The sequence below is a fragment of the Hippocampus guttulatus genome, chromosome 2 (assembly GCF_054856545.1).
Source record: "Hippocampus guttulatus isolate MCC_2025c chromosome 2, RoL_Hgut_1.0, whole genome shotgun sequence".
Lineage (NCBI taxonomy): Eukaryota > Metazoa > Chordata > Actinopteri > Syngnathiformes > Syngnathidae > Hippocampus > Hippocampus guttulatus.
Window position 1 is genome coordinate 20577178 of NC_141262.1, and position 17425 is coordinate 20594602.

Here is a 17425-nt window from a genome sequence, read left to right on the forward strand (position 1 = left end):
AACAAACGAGAAAAATAAAAAGGAGCTGGAGACAAAAAAAAAACTGACAGTTTTGGCTCTGGAGAGCAATTACAGGCCAGACTGAAATTAGCTCAGATGACGAAGGAGAAATGCGTCTGGGAAAGGAGTGGAAGCACAAAGGGACTCGAAAGTGTGAGAGTCTACAGGGAGCTGAGGGAAAATACTGAAAAGTGTATCCAGAGGTTAGCAGACACGACCGATTCGAAATGGTAGCTGCTATTGTGGAAAAGAAAAGCATAACGTTTTTCGAGAGGGAACGCATATGACAAATGTAAGATGAAAAGTGTCTTGAAAATTTGCATTTGAAACGGAGAGCGAGCTCGATGAAACAGACGGGGTTGATGTTTATACGTTTCACAATACTTCTAAGAGGGGGAAAAAAACCAACATCACGCTGTCGCGGGTAAAGCCCGTGTTTGGACTGGCTCCACCCTTAAGACCAACGACTTTTCTTTTAGTGCTGCTTGTTTTTTTCTGCGAAAAAGAATCCACAAAAAAAGCGCAATTTGAGCCCCTTGCTGCCTTTTTCGTCCGCCATGTTTATTTACTCGGAAGTCACATTTAATCTTGAGTGGTTTTGCAAGATTTTCCGTCCGACATGAGAATATCCGTGAATGGATTGGTCCGTATGTGATGTGTTGATCTTACGCTGTGACCGCAGATTACACAAACCCGTGATTTATTATTATTTTTTCTCATCACGTGTGGGATCACTCGGCATTTGGAAGTCGGATGACAATTTTCAAATCTTGCCGTGTAAACACGACTGAACCTTCAAAGGTGCACAAACTCTAGGCCTGGGGGCCAGTTCTGGCTCCTCAGGCACTTTTGCTCGGCCACCATATGGTATGATTAACCCTTTCAGCGACAGCGGTTACTACAGTGGACTGCTTATCATGTTACCAGCTTACAGGGTGCATGAAAGCGTTAAGAATAACTTCTCAGCCATGTGCCCTGTGTAGCCAAGGCAGATCTCGCAACTGGAGTGATGAGGTTACACACATTTGAATTCGCGTGCGTATGTCATCTTATGGCGGGCTCATAGTGAATCCTTGTGTCACCCTGGCCACCCCACTGAACACGTTTTGGTTCTGCCCCTGCCTCTGAAGCGGCTAAATCGCCGCAGAAGCTCAAAATGAATTCCCCTTTTTGCAGCCGTGTGTGTTCATTTGTCTAAATATGTGCTATGTGCAGCGGTGAGACAATAAAGGCCCGTATTGTGACAAATGGCCCCAGTTGAACCTAATGGGACCATTAAAGTCTTGAAGAGGTGCCGGCAGTGCACTCAGGTCCGTGCGTGAGAACAACACTTGACACCGATCGCGTCAAGACTTTTGTCTGCAGCCTTTAGCATAAAGGCGCGAGCACGCCAGCACGCTCGTGGATTCCAAGAGGATTCGCCGGCATAATTGTGATGAATGGCGGCTTTTTGTTAGCGTGACATTTTGCTGGGGAAATACAGCTGGCTTTTTCTGGCATGTTGTATTTAAATGCCATCAATTCACTCTCTCCTGAGTGTATGCTCTTGTGTTCATGCGTGTCGCTGTATGCGCGTGCGTGTGTGTCTTTCTGTGTCTGTGTTCATCATGTCTGTCCATGTTTGTATGTCTGTGTTTGTTACGTTTGTCTTGTGTGTGTGTTTGAGAGAGTTGCTGTTAATTTGCATGAGTGCGTCTGTCGATATGTTCGTGTCTGTGTGTGTGTGTGTGCTTGTGTGCATATGTGCGTCTATCTGCGTTTTCATGTGTGATCCATGCATGCCTTCCATTTTGTTGTTTGCCCGTGTGCATGAGTTTGTTTGTGTCCATATGTGACCGTGTATGCGGCAACCACATGTGCAAAAGTGTGTCGGACTTTTGGCTGCTGTGCGCGTGCGTGCACATCCATGTCCATGTGTGTGCCTGTTTGTCTGTGTACCCGCGTGTGTCAGCATCTGTGTTCATGTGTCTTTGTCCGTTCGTGCGAGTCCAGGTATCCCGTATCTATCTACGTGTGTGTGTAGGTGTTTGTGTGCGCCATCAAATGGAGTCCGATTGACTTTATAATAGAGCTCAGGATGTGCAAGTCAGTAGGCCGTTATTGGTCTTGAAGGTTGTATTGGCCTTGAATTATTTTCCAGTGCCTCCTGTATTTGTGGGGACGACAGGTTGTCAATATGTGCCCGCATCATGCTCCACGAGGTGCCATGGCGAGAATGAATTTTTATTTTTTTTTTGTCATGTTTCCTTCCATCTTGGAGGCGTGGAGCACACGATGGCCGTGAACTTCTTAACCACCGACAATCTTCCCCCGTCCGGGCCCGCTTCACTGTACTGATGTTGGTGTACGCCTACTGCTGTGAGCCATAATGCTCTGTGACGCAAAAATTACAACCCCGCAATTGAGTCATGATTGTGAGTGAGTGACACCTCCTCCAAAAAGGTTTATAATTGCCTATAGATATCAGCAAAGCATTTCTGGAAAGCCTCAACAGCAAGATGACCCCAAAGCAACACTTACGTCTATTTGCCAATCATCATGTACTGTAGCTGTAAACTGAAATGCAACAAACTAAGTCCCAATATTAAAAAATATTGAAAATAATATATATACAGTATATGTATATAAAAAATAATAATAAATAAGCCCATTGTGATTACGTTGCTGTCAATGAAGCATAACGGTCTATCTTGTGAATTAGTAAATACTTAATTCAAAGCCGTTTAATGACTGTCGCTTAATAGATTTTTTGGCTTCATGTTCCAACCAAAATTTGAGATACGAGCAAGTTTAAGATACATTGTGACTCCAGTGAACCAAAAAAGGAGCAAATAACTCATTCACCTCCGTTGGCCTTTCTGTTCGTCAACTGGAATCCAAACCGTTCCTGCCACCAACTTTTTTTTCAACAGGTAGGCGCGGAAAACGGTCTTGTCGAGCTTATCTATGGAATTCAGATTTGTAAACCACTCTAATGACTAACAGATCCCAATAGATGGCAGTGTTGCATCACTTTGGGTTAGAGACCAGCACAGCTTTTGAGTTGAAAATAACGATATGGTGGTGAACTTTTTCTTGTCACGTCGATTATACATTATATATTTAACAGACTGTACATGTGTGGTATAAGAAGTATGTGATGTGATGACACAGCTTGTGGAGAAAATGGCGAAGGACATGTTAAAAAGCCACTGTCATTCAACTCAAGCCATGGAGTGAGCTAAGGCCACAGTGCACTTCATAGTTATACTGTTTATCTGTAAATAAATTATAATTTAGCCATTACAAAGCCCTTTCTCTTTGTTGTTGTTGTTTTATAGTTTGCGGTGTCACAAAAGCAAAACATATTTGCGTCAAGTTCAATGTTCTGCTTGACGTGTTTTTCACAAGAAGCTATTTATTTTTTTTTACCTCTTTTTGGTCAGAAACCACATTTTTTTCCCTTTGTGAAACCACAACGTTGTAATGTTCAGGTACTGAAGAACGGAAAATGCTACGAAGTAACTTTTCTCTGGTGACAAAAACAAATCTACTCATTTTTACATTCACTCCCACAGACGTATATAGATGTCGTTTCAGACGCCACACATTTAATCCCAGCTCCTCATTTTACATTGACTGTACTTGAAAAGGGTCTGAAAATACCCTTTTTTCAGGGAAAAGGGTCTGAAAATACCCTTTTTTCAAGTACAGTCAATATAAAATGAGGAGCTGGGATGAAATGTGTGGCATCTGAAAAGACATATAAATACGTCTGTGGGAGTGAATGCGTTAAATGTGTTTCGTAGTTTATCTTTTGATCGAACATAATTTGTGGGTCAAAATGCTCTAAAATGGCCGGCAACTTGGGGAGCCGCTTTGGAACCGGCTTGCAAGTGAATGAGTCGAGGTAGAAAATGCCCTTGCATGTGGGCAACGAGAGCCCGATTCCCAGCCAGTTTCCAAAATTATTCATGTTTCCAAAATCCCTAATTTTAAATTTCGAGGGAAATTTATCATAAATGCTCAGCCTCTTATCAAGCTAGTCGAACCTCCTTACAACGCGCCTCGAGGGACATAACGAATCTGTGCGTTATAATGGTAGTTCGATGTAACCATTTCCAATAAAATGAACGCCAACTACGAGGTTTAATACAGTATGAACATTTATAGATGTAAAAACATGAACATGTAATACAGTATAAACATGTCAAATACAAATACATGTATACAGTTTGAAGAAAAATATGATTTTAAAAGACACAAAACAAAACATTCAGTCAGCAAATGAAAGGTGACTTCTCCAGTTCAGGATATGCCGCACCCCGAAGCCATCTTTCCATCTGTTAGCCTCGAACTCTGCCATGATTTTGCTGCCATTACGAATGATTGTCAAAATCGTCGCCTTTCGTCTGGTGGACTCCCTTTTGAAAGTGAGAGACAGCTTCAGCCTTGTTTTCATACCATGTGATCAGGACCGCGCCACTTTTCTGAGAGTACAGCATTTTAAGAGTCAATCAGTAGTGTTGCTAAGCAACGGAGTGGAATGCAGCGCATTACATTTTGGTCGTGGCGGCAGTTGGTTTCCCACCATTCATTGTAAACGAAGGCCTTTTCACTATTTTGTGGGACAAATCTGGTCATTATGCTGAAGTCGACGTTCTAAAAATGTTCGTTGTGAGCACAATCGGCAAATGGAAAATGAATGATGTGAAATTGGGACTTTGAAATGAGAACATTATAGGGGTGAATACGTTTTAAACGGTGTACGTTGAAAAAGAGGTTTCACTGTATCTCGCTTTTGCTTTGAGATCTCACTGATAAATTCAGAGCGACCTTATTGCCAACAAGCACTTTCCGATGACCTGAACTGACTTGCAATAAAACTATCTTACAAATATCGCAAACAAGCTCATTTTGTGTTAGTTAGAAAAGAAAAAAAAGGGGTGGGGGGTTTCTAAAGAGTCGTTGTGGCTGGATGGCATGAGAAGTCACGTCTTAAACGATAGTAATTTCTGCAGTGTGGTTGTTAGCTGATCAATCAAGCACGCTGACGCTCCATCCCACTCACAGGCAGAAACAAAACGAGAGCATTCTGCCGTTTGCCAAAGCCCTTCATTTACTTTGTTAATCTGAACAATACAAAGTGATATTGCAAAACAGTTACAGGCTATTCCCCGCAAAGATTGAATGTGATTTTGAGTTGGACAAATAAGTTAATTGAAGCGGTTTTATCCTTTCCCTACACAATTACTTTCTTCGGACTGTGAATGCACAACAGTTTAAAAAACATTCAAAGTTTGAAAACTGGGATGCAAAGAAAATCAAATCCTAGTAACATAATTGCCTCAGTCATTTTTAAATTACTATTGGAGCATCAATAAAAAGTTCCAATTTGCTTGTTCAATTTTTTTTTTGTGTGTGGATTCTCCACCATTAGTTCATCCTAGTCGATAGTTTGAATTAAAGCAATTCAACTCTTATTGTTTTGTCACTAAGTTTTCTTTTGATTGTATTTTGAAAACGTTGGCTTCGGGGGGGGGGGGGTGGATTTAGGCAATTATCCTATAAGGCTAACTATCGTCACTGTCGGGCAGAACCCTTGTATTTCCACAATAACTACTTTTCAGAGAATTTTAAAAAGCCATCTTGTTTGAGTTCCCCCAATGACCACATTGTTCAATTGATTTCATATGCTAGAAAATCCATCCAGTCGCGATCCATTTTTAGCAAAACAGCCTCAATCAAATATATCGAACCAAGCTCGTTTCGCTCATTACTGTCTTAACAAAAAAACATCTAGACCGGGGGTGTCAAACTTCTTTTTTTGTCGTGGACCGTTTTGTATTTACGGCTTCTCTCGGAGGGCTGTTGTGACGGCGAAACCAAATAAATGTTTAATCATCTCATAGTGTCATCACATATATACAACAAATTGATGCATTACTAGTTTCAAAATCAGAAGTCAAGGATAATATTTCATTACTGTTCAAGTTACAATAAAAAAAAAAAGTTAGTTAAAAAATCTTGTAAAGTCTCAACTTTATATTTTTTTATTACACGTTAGAATTTGAAATTTTGGTTCGGATTTTAGCAAGGATTATGGAAATTCGCATGCATGGTTTGCTTTTGCGACCCACAGAAAATGATGTGGCGGGCCAAATCTGGCCCCCAGGACTTGAGTTTGACACCTGTGATTGAGACTTCCAAGTCTTGTGTCGCAGCGTGAGGGACAGACCTATGGTATCTATTTGTGGGGGGGAAACCATAATTGGACATACAAGGTTTCGGGGCGACGATTTACAGAGACATGAGCATGAGATGATGTCAACATACATTCTTGGAACAATCTTGTCAAAATGAAGTAGATTCATTGTTGATGCCAACAAACCAAAGAGAACCAAACAAACACAGTGATCCAAGTGTGCATCAATCCAAGCTTCAGAGCACCGCATCCATTGTGTCCATCTGTTTGGCTTGTCAGGGTTTTGGCCGTGGCTGTGCATAGATTATGCACAACTTTACATTTGTGCGCACATGGGAGGGCATTTAGAGTTCAGGGGAGATGAAAGAGGGTGCCAAGGGTGACCCTTCGTGTCCCGGGCTCACGTGGGAGAGCGTGTGGCTTTGCGAGCGAGACAGTGTGTGAATGTGAGCCGAGGAAGTTTTCCCTTGAGGCTGGCCCTCTCCCTGCTCAGAGTCCTGACTCGGCAGGGTCGATTCTTCGGCTTGACCTCCAGGCGGTGCCCCGCCACCCCCTGGACCGCGCTCCTGGTTGTGCCTCTCCCAGGCCGAGCTCAGCTTCACCACCAACGCCAGCAGGTTCTTGCCCAGGAACACCGTAGAAACCCGGGGGTCCCTGTACCACAACATGCCTGCGCCCCTCAGGCCCAGGGTGAAGATGTTGATGGTGACTAGGCTGAGCCAAGGGTACAAAGCCTCCTTGCGGGGGCCCCTCTGTCCCGGAAGGCCCGTGGCCCCCAGTTCCGTGAGGGCCACGCACGGTAGCAAAAGCAGGAGAGTGTAGCAGTAAAAGAAAACCAAGCCCTCGGCCCAGATGGGCAGCCGTTGCTCTGGTCCCGCCGCCCCTCCTTGGGCCTCCCACAACCCGGCCTGCAGATCCAAAATATCCAGCAGGTCCACCACCACCCACAGCAGGCGACCCCGCACTTCCTGCTTCCTGCGCTGCGGTGTCATGTAGTCGGCGCCCGTGAGGATCAGGAAGAGTGACGGCAGGCAAATGGACAGCAGGAGCGTCAGGACCTTCCTGGCCAGCGGGTCGGGCGGCCGGCGCTCCTGCCTGTAGTTGTGGCAGACGAAAAAGAGCTTGAGCTGGAGCAGCGACAGGAACAGGAACCAGAGAGCGTTGGCGAAGCCGCGGCGGGGCGAGCGCGCCTCCGACACTACCCCTGCCGACACGAAGCGCAGCGCCAGCAGGAAGCCCGCGTCGCCCAGCAACACGGCCACGCATTGCCACACGCTGGGCCCCGGCAGCCCGCGAGCTCCCAGCATGCTTTGCTCCAGCAGGTAGAGGTCCACCACCGCCATCGTGCTCACCGTGACCAGGGTGGAGACGCACACCTGGGGCGTGGGCACCATGCCTGGGAAGACACATTTAAGATCATTTTAGTTAAACTTAGGCCTGCTCCACGCATATGTTTTGTTTTGTTTTTCCAAATTTTTCATTTTATCTGTGACAGACCCCACACGTGAAAAAGAATAACAATTTTGGTCGCACTTTGTGTGGTCTGCGCCGATTATCTCAACACAGAACACCACAAACGGAGATTCTGTTCTACCACCAAGCTCAAAACAAAGTCCTCCAAGGAATAAATCTCACACGAAAAGTAAGAACAACAGATACTTCCGGATACGCACCGATGTTTAAAAAAAATTCAATAAAAGGACCACAGGCGGCAGGGTTGTAAAATGTCAAAAAACAAAAACACTTGCTTTGGAAAGTATTTCTTACTGTCTGGAGGATCCACTTTCGTACAAAAAAAAAGGACATGCGGTAATACTTTTTTTTGCGGCCATTTCCTCGTTCCTCAGTCATGCTGTTTCTTTGATTGGCTACATTCGATTCCACACTTCACAGAATCATAAACTTTGGGAGATGTCGGCATTCCCGCACACACACACGTTTTGGTCAGAAATATTGAACATGTTTAATATTTAAAGCCGAGTACGCACATAAAGACAATCTGGGTTTTTTTTTTTGGTCTATATTTTGCCCCTTCTCAACAAAGGATATCAAATGTTTTATAGGCTTACTCTGTAAGATTCTCTTTCGGTCTGAGGTGTGTTAAGAGTCTATTAATCCAGATAATAGGGTTCAAAATGAGTCAGGCTGATAGTCTTAAATATGAAATGTGCTGAACAATTCCGCTCAAAAATGTTCGTGTTTGGGGAAAGCCGCCCTCTCACCGTGTTAATGACTATGTGAACTGTGACGTAGCCAACGGAACGTAGCCAATCAGAGAAGCGCCACTTTGTGTTTGTTGCTTTGACTATTTGACCTGTTCAACAGTCACTTTTAGGATTTGTCATGAGTTAGTATTAAGCACATTATGTATGAATGTGTATGGATTCATCGATTCAAATCCAAAGAGCAAAATAGAACAGAGCTGCATGTTCCGATGGTCAACAATGTTATCTTGCCTAAGCTAGCGCTTTTCATCTTGGGCCAAAATTTACCGCTGTGTAGATGGTTTCATTGCTTCTTGGAGATATTGCGAGCACTCTGAGCTGTTGTTTCACCTGCAGTTTGCTCTCACTGTCTTCCAAATGGATTCACTTGGCTGTGTCGATGCTTCTGTTGTTACCCTAGCTTCGGCTCGTATTTTGCCAGCGGTGGTTTATACCAAAGTACAAATATAACGTTACTGTACATTGGGTAGATGTGTACTTTACTTGAATATTTGTTTTTCTGATGACTTTTGTCTGCTACAATTGAAAGCAGATTTCAGTACTGTTCTACACCTCACTTAGTCAAAATTTCCTTGTTAGTGTTTTTCAGTCTCTGCGGCTGATGATGTGAGGTCTGAACAATGTAAATTGAGAGCAATTTGACTGATTGAGTTCATTTGTGTAAGTGTAACAGTCCAGAGGTACCGGGTTCGATTCCAGCTCTGGCCTTCCTGTGTGGAGTTTGCATGTTCTCCCCGTGCCTGGGTGGGTTTTCTCCGGGTATTCCGGTTTCCTTCCACATTCCAAAAACATGCATGGCAGGCTGATTGAACACTCTAAATTGTCCCTAGGTGTGAGTGTGAGCACGGATGGTTGTTCGTCTCTGTGTGCCCTGCGATTGGCTGGTAACCGGTTCAGGGTGTCCCCCGCCTACTGCCCGAAGACAGCTGGGATAGGCTCCAGCACGCACGCGACCCTTGTGAGGATAAGCAGATTTGAAAATGGATGGATGGATGGATTTAAGTACATTAATATTTTCAGTACAGAAGTATAGCGCGTGAGTACATTTGCTACTCAATCACAGTCTGTACATTTTTACCGGAACTTAAGGACCTCTACTTTGACCAGGCTGTTGTTTTACACAAGAATCTGTGTACTTCTACTCGAATACAGAGTGTGATGACTTCTGCCACCTCGCTTTTCTGCTGCCATCCAGAACCACTCTCGTTCCAAACGAACAGCGACAAATGACTTTTGCCGTCCTTCGCGGACACGCCGCGGCTCGCAGCTTAGGCGCAGAATAAACCTCACTATTGATTGCAGAATGAGGAATGATCATTGGCTTTACAGTGAGATCTACCCCCACGCGTCTTTATCATACGGCGCGACACCGACTACTGCGCTGTCACCCGAGGGTGTTAACCCTTCAACGCTGATTGATAAGATTATAATGCCGAATGGCTAGCCGCTCGCACGTGTTGGGAAGGAGACGGTAGAGCGTGATGCAACCAGCTGCAGCCAGTGAGATTGCAAGCCTCCGAGTAACCACGCTAACATGAGTACAGTCGACTCCCGTTTATTGTGGAGGCACGTACCCGAAACCACCAGGATTTGTGAAAATTTGAGAGATGGAGAGAGAGAGAGACCATATTGAAAAAAAAATGTTTTCCTCGTTTCAGCTTTCCACATGCCTTTGACACATTTAAAAGGGAGTGTGGGACTGTGCCCTAGCCCGACTACCGAAAATCCATGAGTAACTGATGGGCCGCTCTAAAAGGTTTATTGTGTACAGTAGTTGCCTGTAGATGCCACAAGGTGGTGACTGAGGTCCGCTTTTGCCTAACTGAAGCATCCCAAATCTCTTCAATTGAACGTTGGCACGAAGATGCCTTAGCAAAACTGCTGATTACAAATCCAGCAACAAAATAGGTGAACCCCTCACCGAATAATGGAAAATAAATTCCCCTAAAAAATAATCTGCAAATTTGCGGAGGTTCACTGCATTCCTTATCGCCTTTTGTCATTCTCTCACGGTCAAGAAATTGGGAGTGTAACATGTCCATTACTTTCAGGAAATGAAAAGAATACTTGCTGGCAAAGTCCTCTAAATAAGAGGAAAAGCTATTTAATTGTCACTCCCGGTTAAAGATTTTCTGTAAAACCATCACATAAAACAAAATGAAGCATTCTATTTTCAAAATGTTGACCAAACCCTTTAATTCTGTCGAATGAAAGCCAACTACAGTGATCCCTCGCTACTTCGCGGTTCGTTTCTCGCGGGTTCAGTGCATCGCGGATTTTTTCAAACATTAAAAAAAAAAATTCTCATTTTATTTTATTTTTTTACATATACAGGTACATGGAGTACAGTCCTGTATATGTTTCTCTGTGACTCGCTGTTGTTTTGCAGCTTCTCGCGGACTTTAAAAAAAAAGAAAAATTATATATACAGTATATTTATTACCTGTTTATGTTAATTGGACGCTACTTCGCGGATTTTTGTTTATCGCGGGTGGTTTTGGTCCCCATTAACCGCGATAAACGAGGGATTACTGCACTTTAATGCTGACAGATAATGCAGAATGCTGTCGATTAGGCTTTGGGGAAATTACTATAGATGTTAATTCTAAACCTTCAAGCAGCAGCAACACATCCATATAGAGCATTCAACAATACTTAGAGGCCTTTTTTCTCTCTCTGCCCTGTAGAAACAGCGACTATTACTGCAGCTTAGTCGGGGCCTCTTCTTCTTGCTCTTAACTCATTCAGTGCCACGGTTTATATTCATCAGCTGTCATCCAACCGGCCATTGCCACTAAGGCATATATTCATCAAGTACATTTTTCAATGGGTCGCTGCGGAGAAGGATCTCGCCCAACTTGTCTGTGAAATTCAGCTTTGTAAACAATTGTAATGCTGAACAGATCCCTGAAGATGGCGGCCTTGTGTCACTTTTGACTTGAGATCGGCACGGCTTTTAAGTAGAAGATAAAGATTAAGTTAAGAAAATCTTTATTTGTCTCATCAATCAATCCGCAATTTGCAGCGGCAACATTTTGAAAGAAGGAAAGTAGAAAAACAAAGTATTTACATGCACAAAAATAAATTTAGTTAAATAAAATAAAAGGACGAAAAGAAACTGAAACTGGGCCTAGAATTTCAGTTTGTCATGTCAGATACGAGGGAGAGAAATGCCAACTTGTTGGAAGTCGGACAATTTTAGACATCTCACACTCCACCAGAGTATGGATTTGTATTGTACTGTGAGTCGCTTAAATATAGCGAGGGCATGAGAGGTCAACTATGACACAGTGGGTTTCACTGCATTAATATTTTCCAGTGGTGGATGCTCGCTCGCTTGCTCCCTCCCTTCCTCCTACCCTCCCTAAAACAGTAAAAATGGCCATTGCTGTCTCCTCTGCGCCATTTGACACATTGAAGATAACTGAGAAACTCCACTGAGTTAAAAAAAAAAAAAAGGGAGGTTTGAGATCCTCTGCGTGCGAGTATGAAAATTAGCATATGACTCCAAGTGAAAGATGAATAGGCCTTTTGGCTTTCTGCCCAATAAAGTGTTACTGCATGATGTTAATAGTTCATAAATAATCTCCAAGGGAGAGGGGGTTGGGGAAAAAAGACACCAACGCAGATAGAAAGTGACTTCCACGTGCTTAAATGAAGGCACCTTTTTCAGCTTGGCGCGGATGAATGTGAATATATTCATCACAGGCGGCGTTGGAATGCATCGCAGATTTTTTTTTGGGGGGAGTCGTGTGAATCAAAGCGAGGAGAAGCGTTTAATCTTCTCGTAGGCCGACTGTGCGGACGACACGCACGGATCACGCCGCCGTTTTCCTCATATCTGATTGTCTTCAAGCCCTTTTGTTTCATCACCCTCAGAAACTTGATTATCGTCAGCCTCAAATTGGATGTATTTGAAATGTTGCCCTCTGGGTGTGCAAACCTGATAATCTGCAAGATGGCAGGCGGAGGGTTTATGTTTTTATTTTGTGTTGTTTTTGTTGCGTTGCCTCTTCAGTTATTCAGAAATCTCCCACATGACTGACGGTGTTTGTATTGAGGTGGCGCATCAACGCTGTGCACTTTGTTGTGTGTTGTGTTGTGATGGCCCACCTGTCCACCGCGCTCATCAATCACGAACCAATTCATCACAGGCGACCCCTCCTCCTTGTCTGCTCGGTGACAGCACCATTGACAAGGTGAGGCAACCAATTTTGCTTTAAGCATGAGTAATGGCGTTGAGGCCGATTTGAGGTGGGAAATGAGAGGGCGGGTGATTATTGGGCTCTTGTTGCTCTTTTCTCTTGCAACCACAAAAGAGACATTTTCCTGCATTTTACTACGTTTCGCATAACTCATGAACTGCAGTTGCATCCATCCATCCATCCATTTTCTACCGCTTATCCCCGGGGTCGGGTCGCGGGGGGGGGGGGGCACAGCTTTTGCAGGGAGGCCCAGACTTCCCTCTCCCCAGCCACTTCTTCCAGCTCTTCCTGGGGAATCCTGAGGCGTTCCCAGGCCAGCTGGGTGACAATGTCTCCAGCTTGTCCTGGTTCATCCCCAGGGTCTCCTGCCGGCGGGAAATGCCCGGAAGACCTCACCAGGGAGGCGTCCAGGAGACATCCTAATCAGATGCCCGAGCCACTTTATCTGGCTCCTCTCGATCTGAAGGAGAAGCGGCTCGACTCTGTGCCCCTCCCGGATGACCAAGCCTCTCACCTTATCTCTAAGGGAGAGCCCCGACACCCTGCAGAGAAAAGTCATTTCGGCCGCTTGTATCGGGGATCTCGTTCTTTCGGTCACAATCCATAGCTCGTGACTATCGGTGAGGGTTGGAACGTAGATTGACCGGTAAATTGAGAGCTTCACCTTTTGGCTCAGCTCCTTCTTCACCACGACAGACCGATACAAAGTCCCTGAACTGCAGTTCCATTCATCCATTTTCTGAAGTGCTGATCTTTAATACGGTCACTAATGAGGAGCCTATCCCGCTTGACTAGATATATATGTACAGCGCCCTCCATAATTAGTGGCACCTCTGGTTAAGATGTGTGAAAATCCTGAAAGTGAATTCAGTTTTTTTGGAAGAAGCATATTCTCAGACTGAAAATTGTAGAAATGCTTCACCAGACACAGAATCAAGCTCTTGCCATGGCCATCTCAGTCCCCAGACCTCAACCCCATCAAAACCCTGTGGAGTGGGCTAAAGAGAAGAGTGTAGAGGAGAGGACTGGATAAGTTTGAAAGATTGTGCAAACTTAAGAGGAATGGTTGAAGATGCCTCTTTCTGTATTCTCCCATCTTGTGAAACAATATAGGAGAAGGTTAGGTGCTATTTCGTTGGAAGATTGGGAGTTGTACAAAAACAAAATTAGTCCAGTCTTCAGGAGGAAAAAAAAAAGCTAAAGAACTCATCTTAACCAGGAGTGCCAAAGGTTATGGAGGGCAATGTTCATACATTGGCCTTCAAAACACGATAGAAATAATAAAATATTCATATATTATTTCTATAGTGTCAAGATAAGTTGAGAACTTGAGAAGTGCAGTCCATATCTTTGTTTAATTGGAACATGCAAAGTGGAAGTGATAAAGCCACACATTTTGTTTGCATTATTGTTGTCATCTGATTTATGACTGCTTACGCCGCACTTGTTTGGTAGCAGAATGTATAATAAATCAGATCTTGTTTATTTTAATACAGTTTCATTTATTGGTTGTTTACCTATATTATCAAAGACAGCTGGGATAGGCTCCAGCACCCTCCGCGACCCTTGTGAGAATAAGCGGATCAGAAAATGGATGGATGGATAGTTTGATCAAAGTCGCACTTTAGTGCAATCTTGTTCTTCATATCTCAGAACTGTGTTGAAGTGAATTGGGGAGTTTTATTTGGGCAAAAGTAGGACCTGTACGAGCAATCTTGTGGCATCTTAGTGTCAAGGAATGATATTGAAGCGTTTCATGCTGCGGAACGATGAAGAAATGGATTGAGGAGCTTCATTCAGACAAAAGTAGTGATTTGGCGCACTCTTGTGGCATTATGGTACCAAGGAACGGTGTTCATTTCAGTTGAGCAATTTCATTTTGACAAAAGTATTACTTTGGCGCCATCCTGTGGCATCTTGTTGCCAAGGAATTATGGAGAAGTGGTTTGAGAAGTTTCATTTGCAAAAGTAGTGCTTCGGTACAATCTTGTGGCCTGGTCCTGGTGCCAAGGAGTAATGTTGAAGTGCGTTGAAGAGTTTCACTTTGATAAAAGTATTACCTCGGCATCATTTTGTGGCATCCTCGTGTCAAAATGTACTTTGAAGTAAATTGAGGAGCTTTATTTTGCTTTGCTACCATCTTGCAAGCAATCATAACCAGCTTTAGGGAAGAGTGCCAATTACTTGCACATTTTTCGCTTTTCACAGCGGGCCTCGATCGGTCCCTTTCCTCCACAACGAAGTGAACTGGCGAATGCGGAACCACAAATATACAGAGATTCACTGCAAGTGGTTTTTTTGAGCCTTGGCGGAGATCTATGATTCTATGTTGTGCACTCCACACAGACTAGATTGTTCTTCACTTTCTAGGACAATGTGTGTCACGATGGCAAACTAATTCATTAGCGCCCAAGCAGGAGGTTAATCCTTGACGAGACATCACTTCCATCAATCCGCTGCACGCGAGTACAAAACATCTGTTGACTTCTCAGGTAGCGTCCCTTTGGGGAGCTGTTTGGAGCACTTAACGTGTAAAATGTGCCCCTCCTCCCCCATTTCATCACGATCACCAATTGAGCAATGTCTTAATGACACCTGTTTCAAGCGCGCCCCGGCCATTAGCAGAAAACAGCCTTGCGTGGCTGATAGTAAAGTGGAAAAAGATTGAGTTACCCGAATCATTCGTCTTTGCACCCCGTTGCTCACTCCGATGCTCCGGGGCTTGATTTACAGCAGTCCGCGGCGGCGTCGGCTCGTCCGGAGAGCAGAGGCGCCGTCCGTGACCAAAAAAAGTGTCTTTTTGTTTATTGCCGCCGATAAGCCCGTTGATGGAGGCTCACGGTCCGGGCTGCATGTCGAGCCTGGCGGTGAGATTGTGCCACAAACGAGTGGAGTTTATCACAAGAAGAAGAGGAAGAGAAAGAGCGAGAGGAGCAGCTCCCCCGATACAGATCTGGCATGGCAGATGGTTCTGCGGGGGATCCAGGAGGAGACTGATCCGATCACCACGCTGCAGTGTCGCTTCGCCAAGTGGGCCAGCGAAGCCGAGCGGAACCGCCGAGCGAGATGCGTCCGAAGTAGAGTAGAGCTGAATGAAAGGAAGGAATAGAAGAAGGGGGAGCGGAGCCTCAGCGGCGATGCGCAACGCCTCCCACAACGAAAAAAAAAAAGAAACGAGAAGGGGGGCGAAAAAAAGAGAGTGATGTGCACAGCGCGTGAGTTTGGCCCCGGCACGATGTTCATTTGTAAGCGGGTTACGTGCTCCGCTGAGGACCTCCCACCCGAGCTTGCCCCCACATCCCCCTCTCCCTCCTCCCCCTCAGCTGTGGGACGTTGACACCGAGGAGCCGTGCGGAAACCCGTTGCAGTATTTACCCTAATCACATGTGGTGGGCTTTATGACTGCTGAGGCACTGACATTAGAGTCACTTTTACAAATTTACATCTTGAGCCAAACAGCGGTGGAGGAGCTCCCTTTAACTCATTCGCTGCCAACAGTTTTCAGAGCATTTCGACAGATTTTTACCAAGGCTATGACTACATTTCCAGTACAGTATTGGTCAAAAGTTTGGGACTGCTTTCAAATTCGGATGATCTCAAAACACGTCAAGAGGTCAAGACGTTCAAGCGGTTAACTCTTGATAACGCACACCTGAGATGTGAACGTCATTCCGGGTCATAAAGCAGACTGAGAAACTAACCCAAATGTGCAAAGCTGTTATCTGCCACTTTGAAGAATCCATATTGTAAACCTCATTCTCTTTTGACGAACAGATTTTTAGTTTCCAAACAATTAATCAATCTTTTTCTTTATCATTTGGATTACTAATTCATTTGGATTATTAATTAATCCTACAATTTAGGATTGAAAAAAAAACAAGATTTTGACGTAGTAAGACACTTCAGAGGACCAGTTTGAATGACTCATAGCGGTAGGAAAAAAAAAACATGACTCAGTCATTCTACTGGTGCACCCAAGGCTACTCCATGGCCATTAATGAGTTTTTCATGGCCACAAATTGGCATTTTGTGCACGTTTTAATCGATATTGTGGCCACAATTGCATTTTTTTTCTCGGGCGCCGTGCATTTGCCATCATTAGATTCCCCCCCCCCCCCCCCCTTCCTTTTGTGTAGATTAGCAGCATTGTCAAGGAGCAGGCCTCCCCATCTTCAAATGAGGCGGGCGAGGAAGTGGAGCGAGACATGCTCGTAGCCTGTAGCCGCATTTAGAGCAGCAGGCAGATGATACAAGTTTAATTAGAGCGCCTCCTCTTCACTCACTGCAGGCTGTCTTCGTGCTGTGCGCCGCTGCAGCCTGCCCACTGCACGCTTCCACAGCAGCTCTGAGACTTTCCTGGGCAGATGGATGGAATTTAACACAACATTTTAAAAGGGCGGGAAACAGCACTGGACAAGAGATTAGCGCATCTAACTCGGAGTTTCTCAGCTTCTGGGTTCAAATCTCAGCTGCTTGATTTAAAACACTGTCGTCCTTTCCAACTACAAACATTGATTTGAGGTTAGTGACCCCAAAAGGGGGGAATTACATATCGAGCACAATGAACTAATGTCAACCCCCAACAGAGAGAGGTTATTTTTACTTCTGTTGTGTATCTCGGTGAAAACATGTTTTCCAAGAATTGATTGTTGCCCTTCACAGGAGAGTGGTTGTGCAGCTATTCGCAGTAATATAGAATGAACCTTTCCGAGAAGCCAACAGGCGCACGCGTATTGGGGGGAAAAATATTGCGACTTTGTACTCCGTTAACAGCTGAGCGCTTCATTCTCAAGTCAAACATGCATGTGTGT

The 17425-nt window shown here is 44.5% G+C and overlaps 2 protein-coding genes across 2 annotated transcripts in view; one reads left to right on the top strand and one right to left on the bottom strand.

The window, feature by feature from the left end:
- The window catches only part of mrpl11 (mitochondrial ribosomal protein L11), a 66632-nt gene that overhangs the window by 29609 nt on the left and 19598 nt on the right, over positions 1 to 17425 (top strand). The window lies entirely within an intron of this gene.
- On the bottom strand, positions 4128 to 15804 carry tmem265 (transmembrane protein 265). Its single transcript, XM_086101263.1, has 2 exons — positions 15288 to 15804; positions 4128 to 7580 (listed from the first exon to the last, which is right to left on the bottom strand). The coding sequence occupies exon 2, from the start codon at positions 7576 to 7578 to the stop codon at positions 6529 to 6531; it is 1050 nt and encodes a 349-aa protein (XP_085957389.1). The 5' UTR covers positions 7579 to 7580; positions 15288 to 15804; the 3' UTR covers positions 4128 to 6528.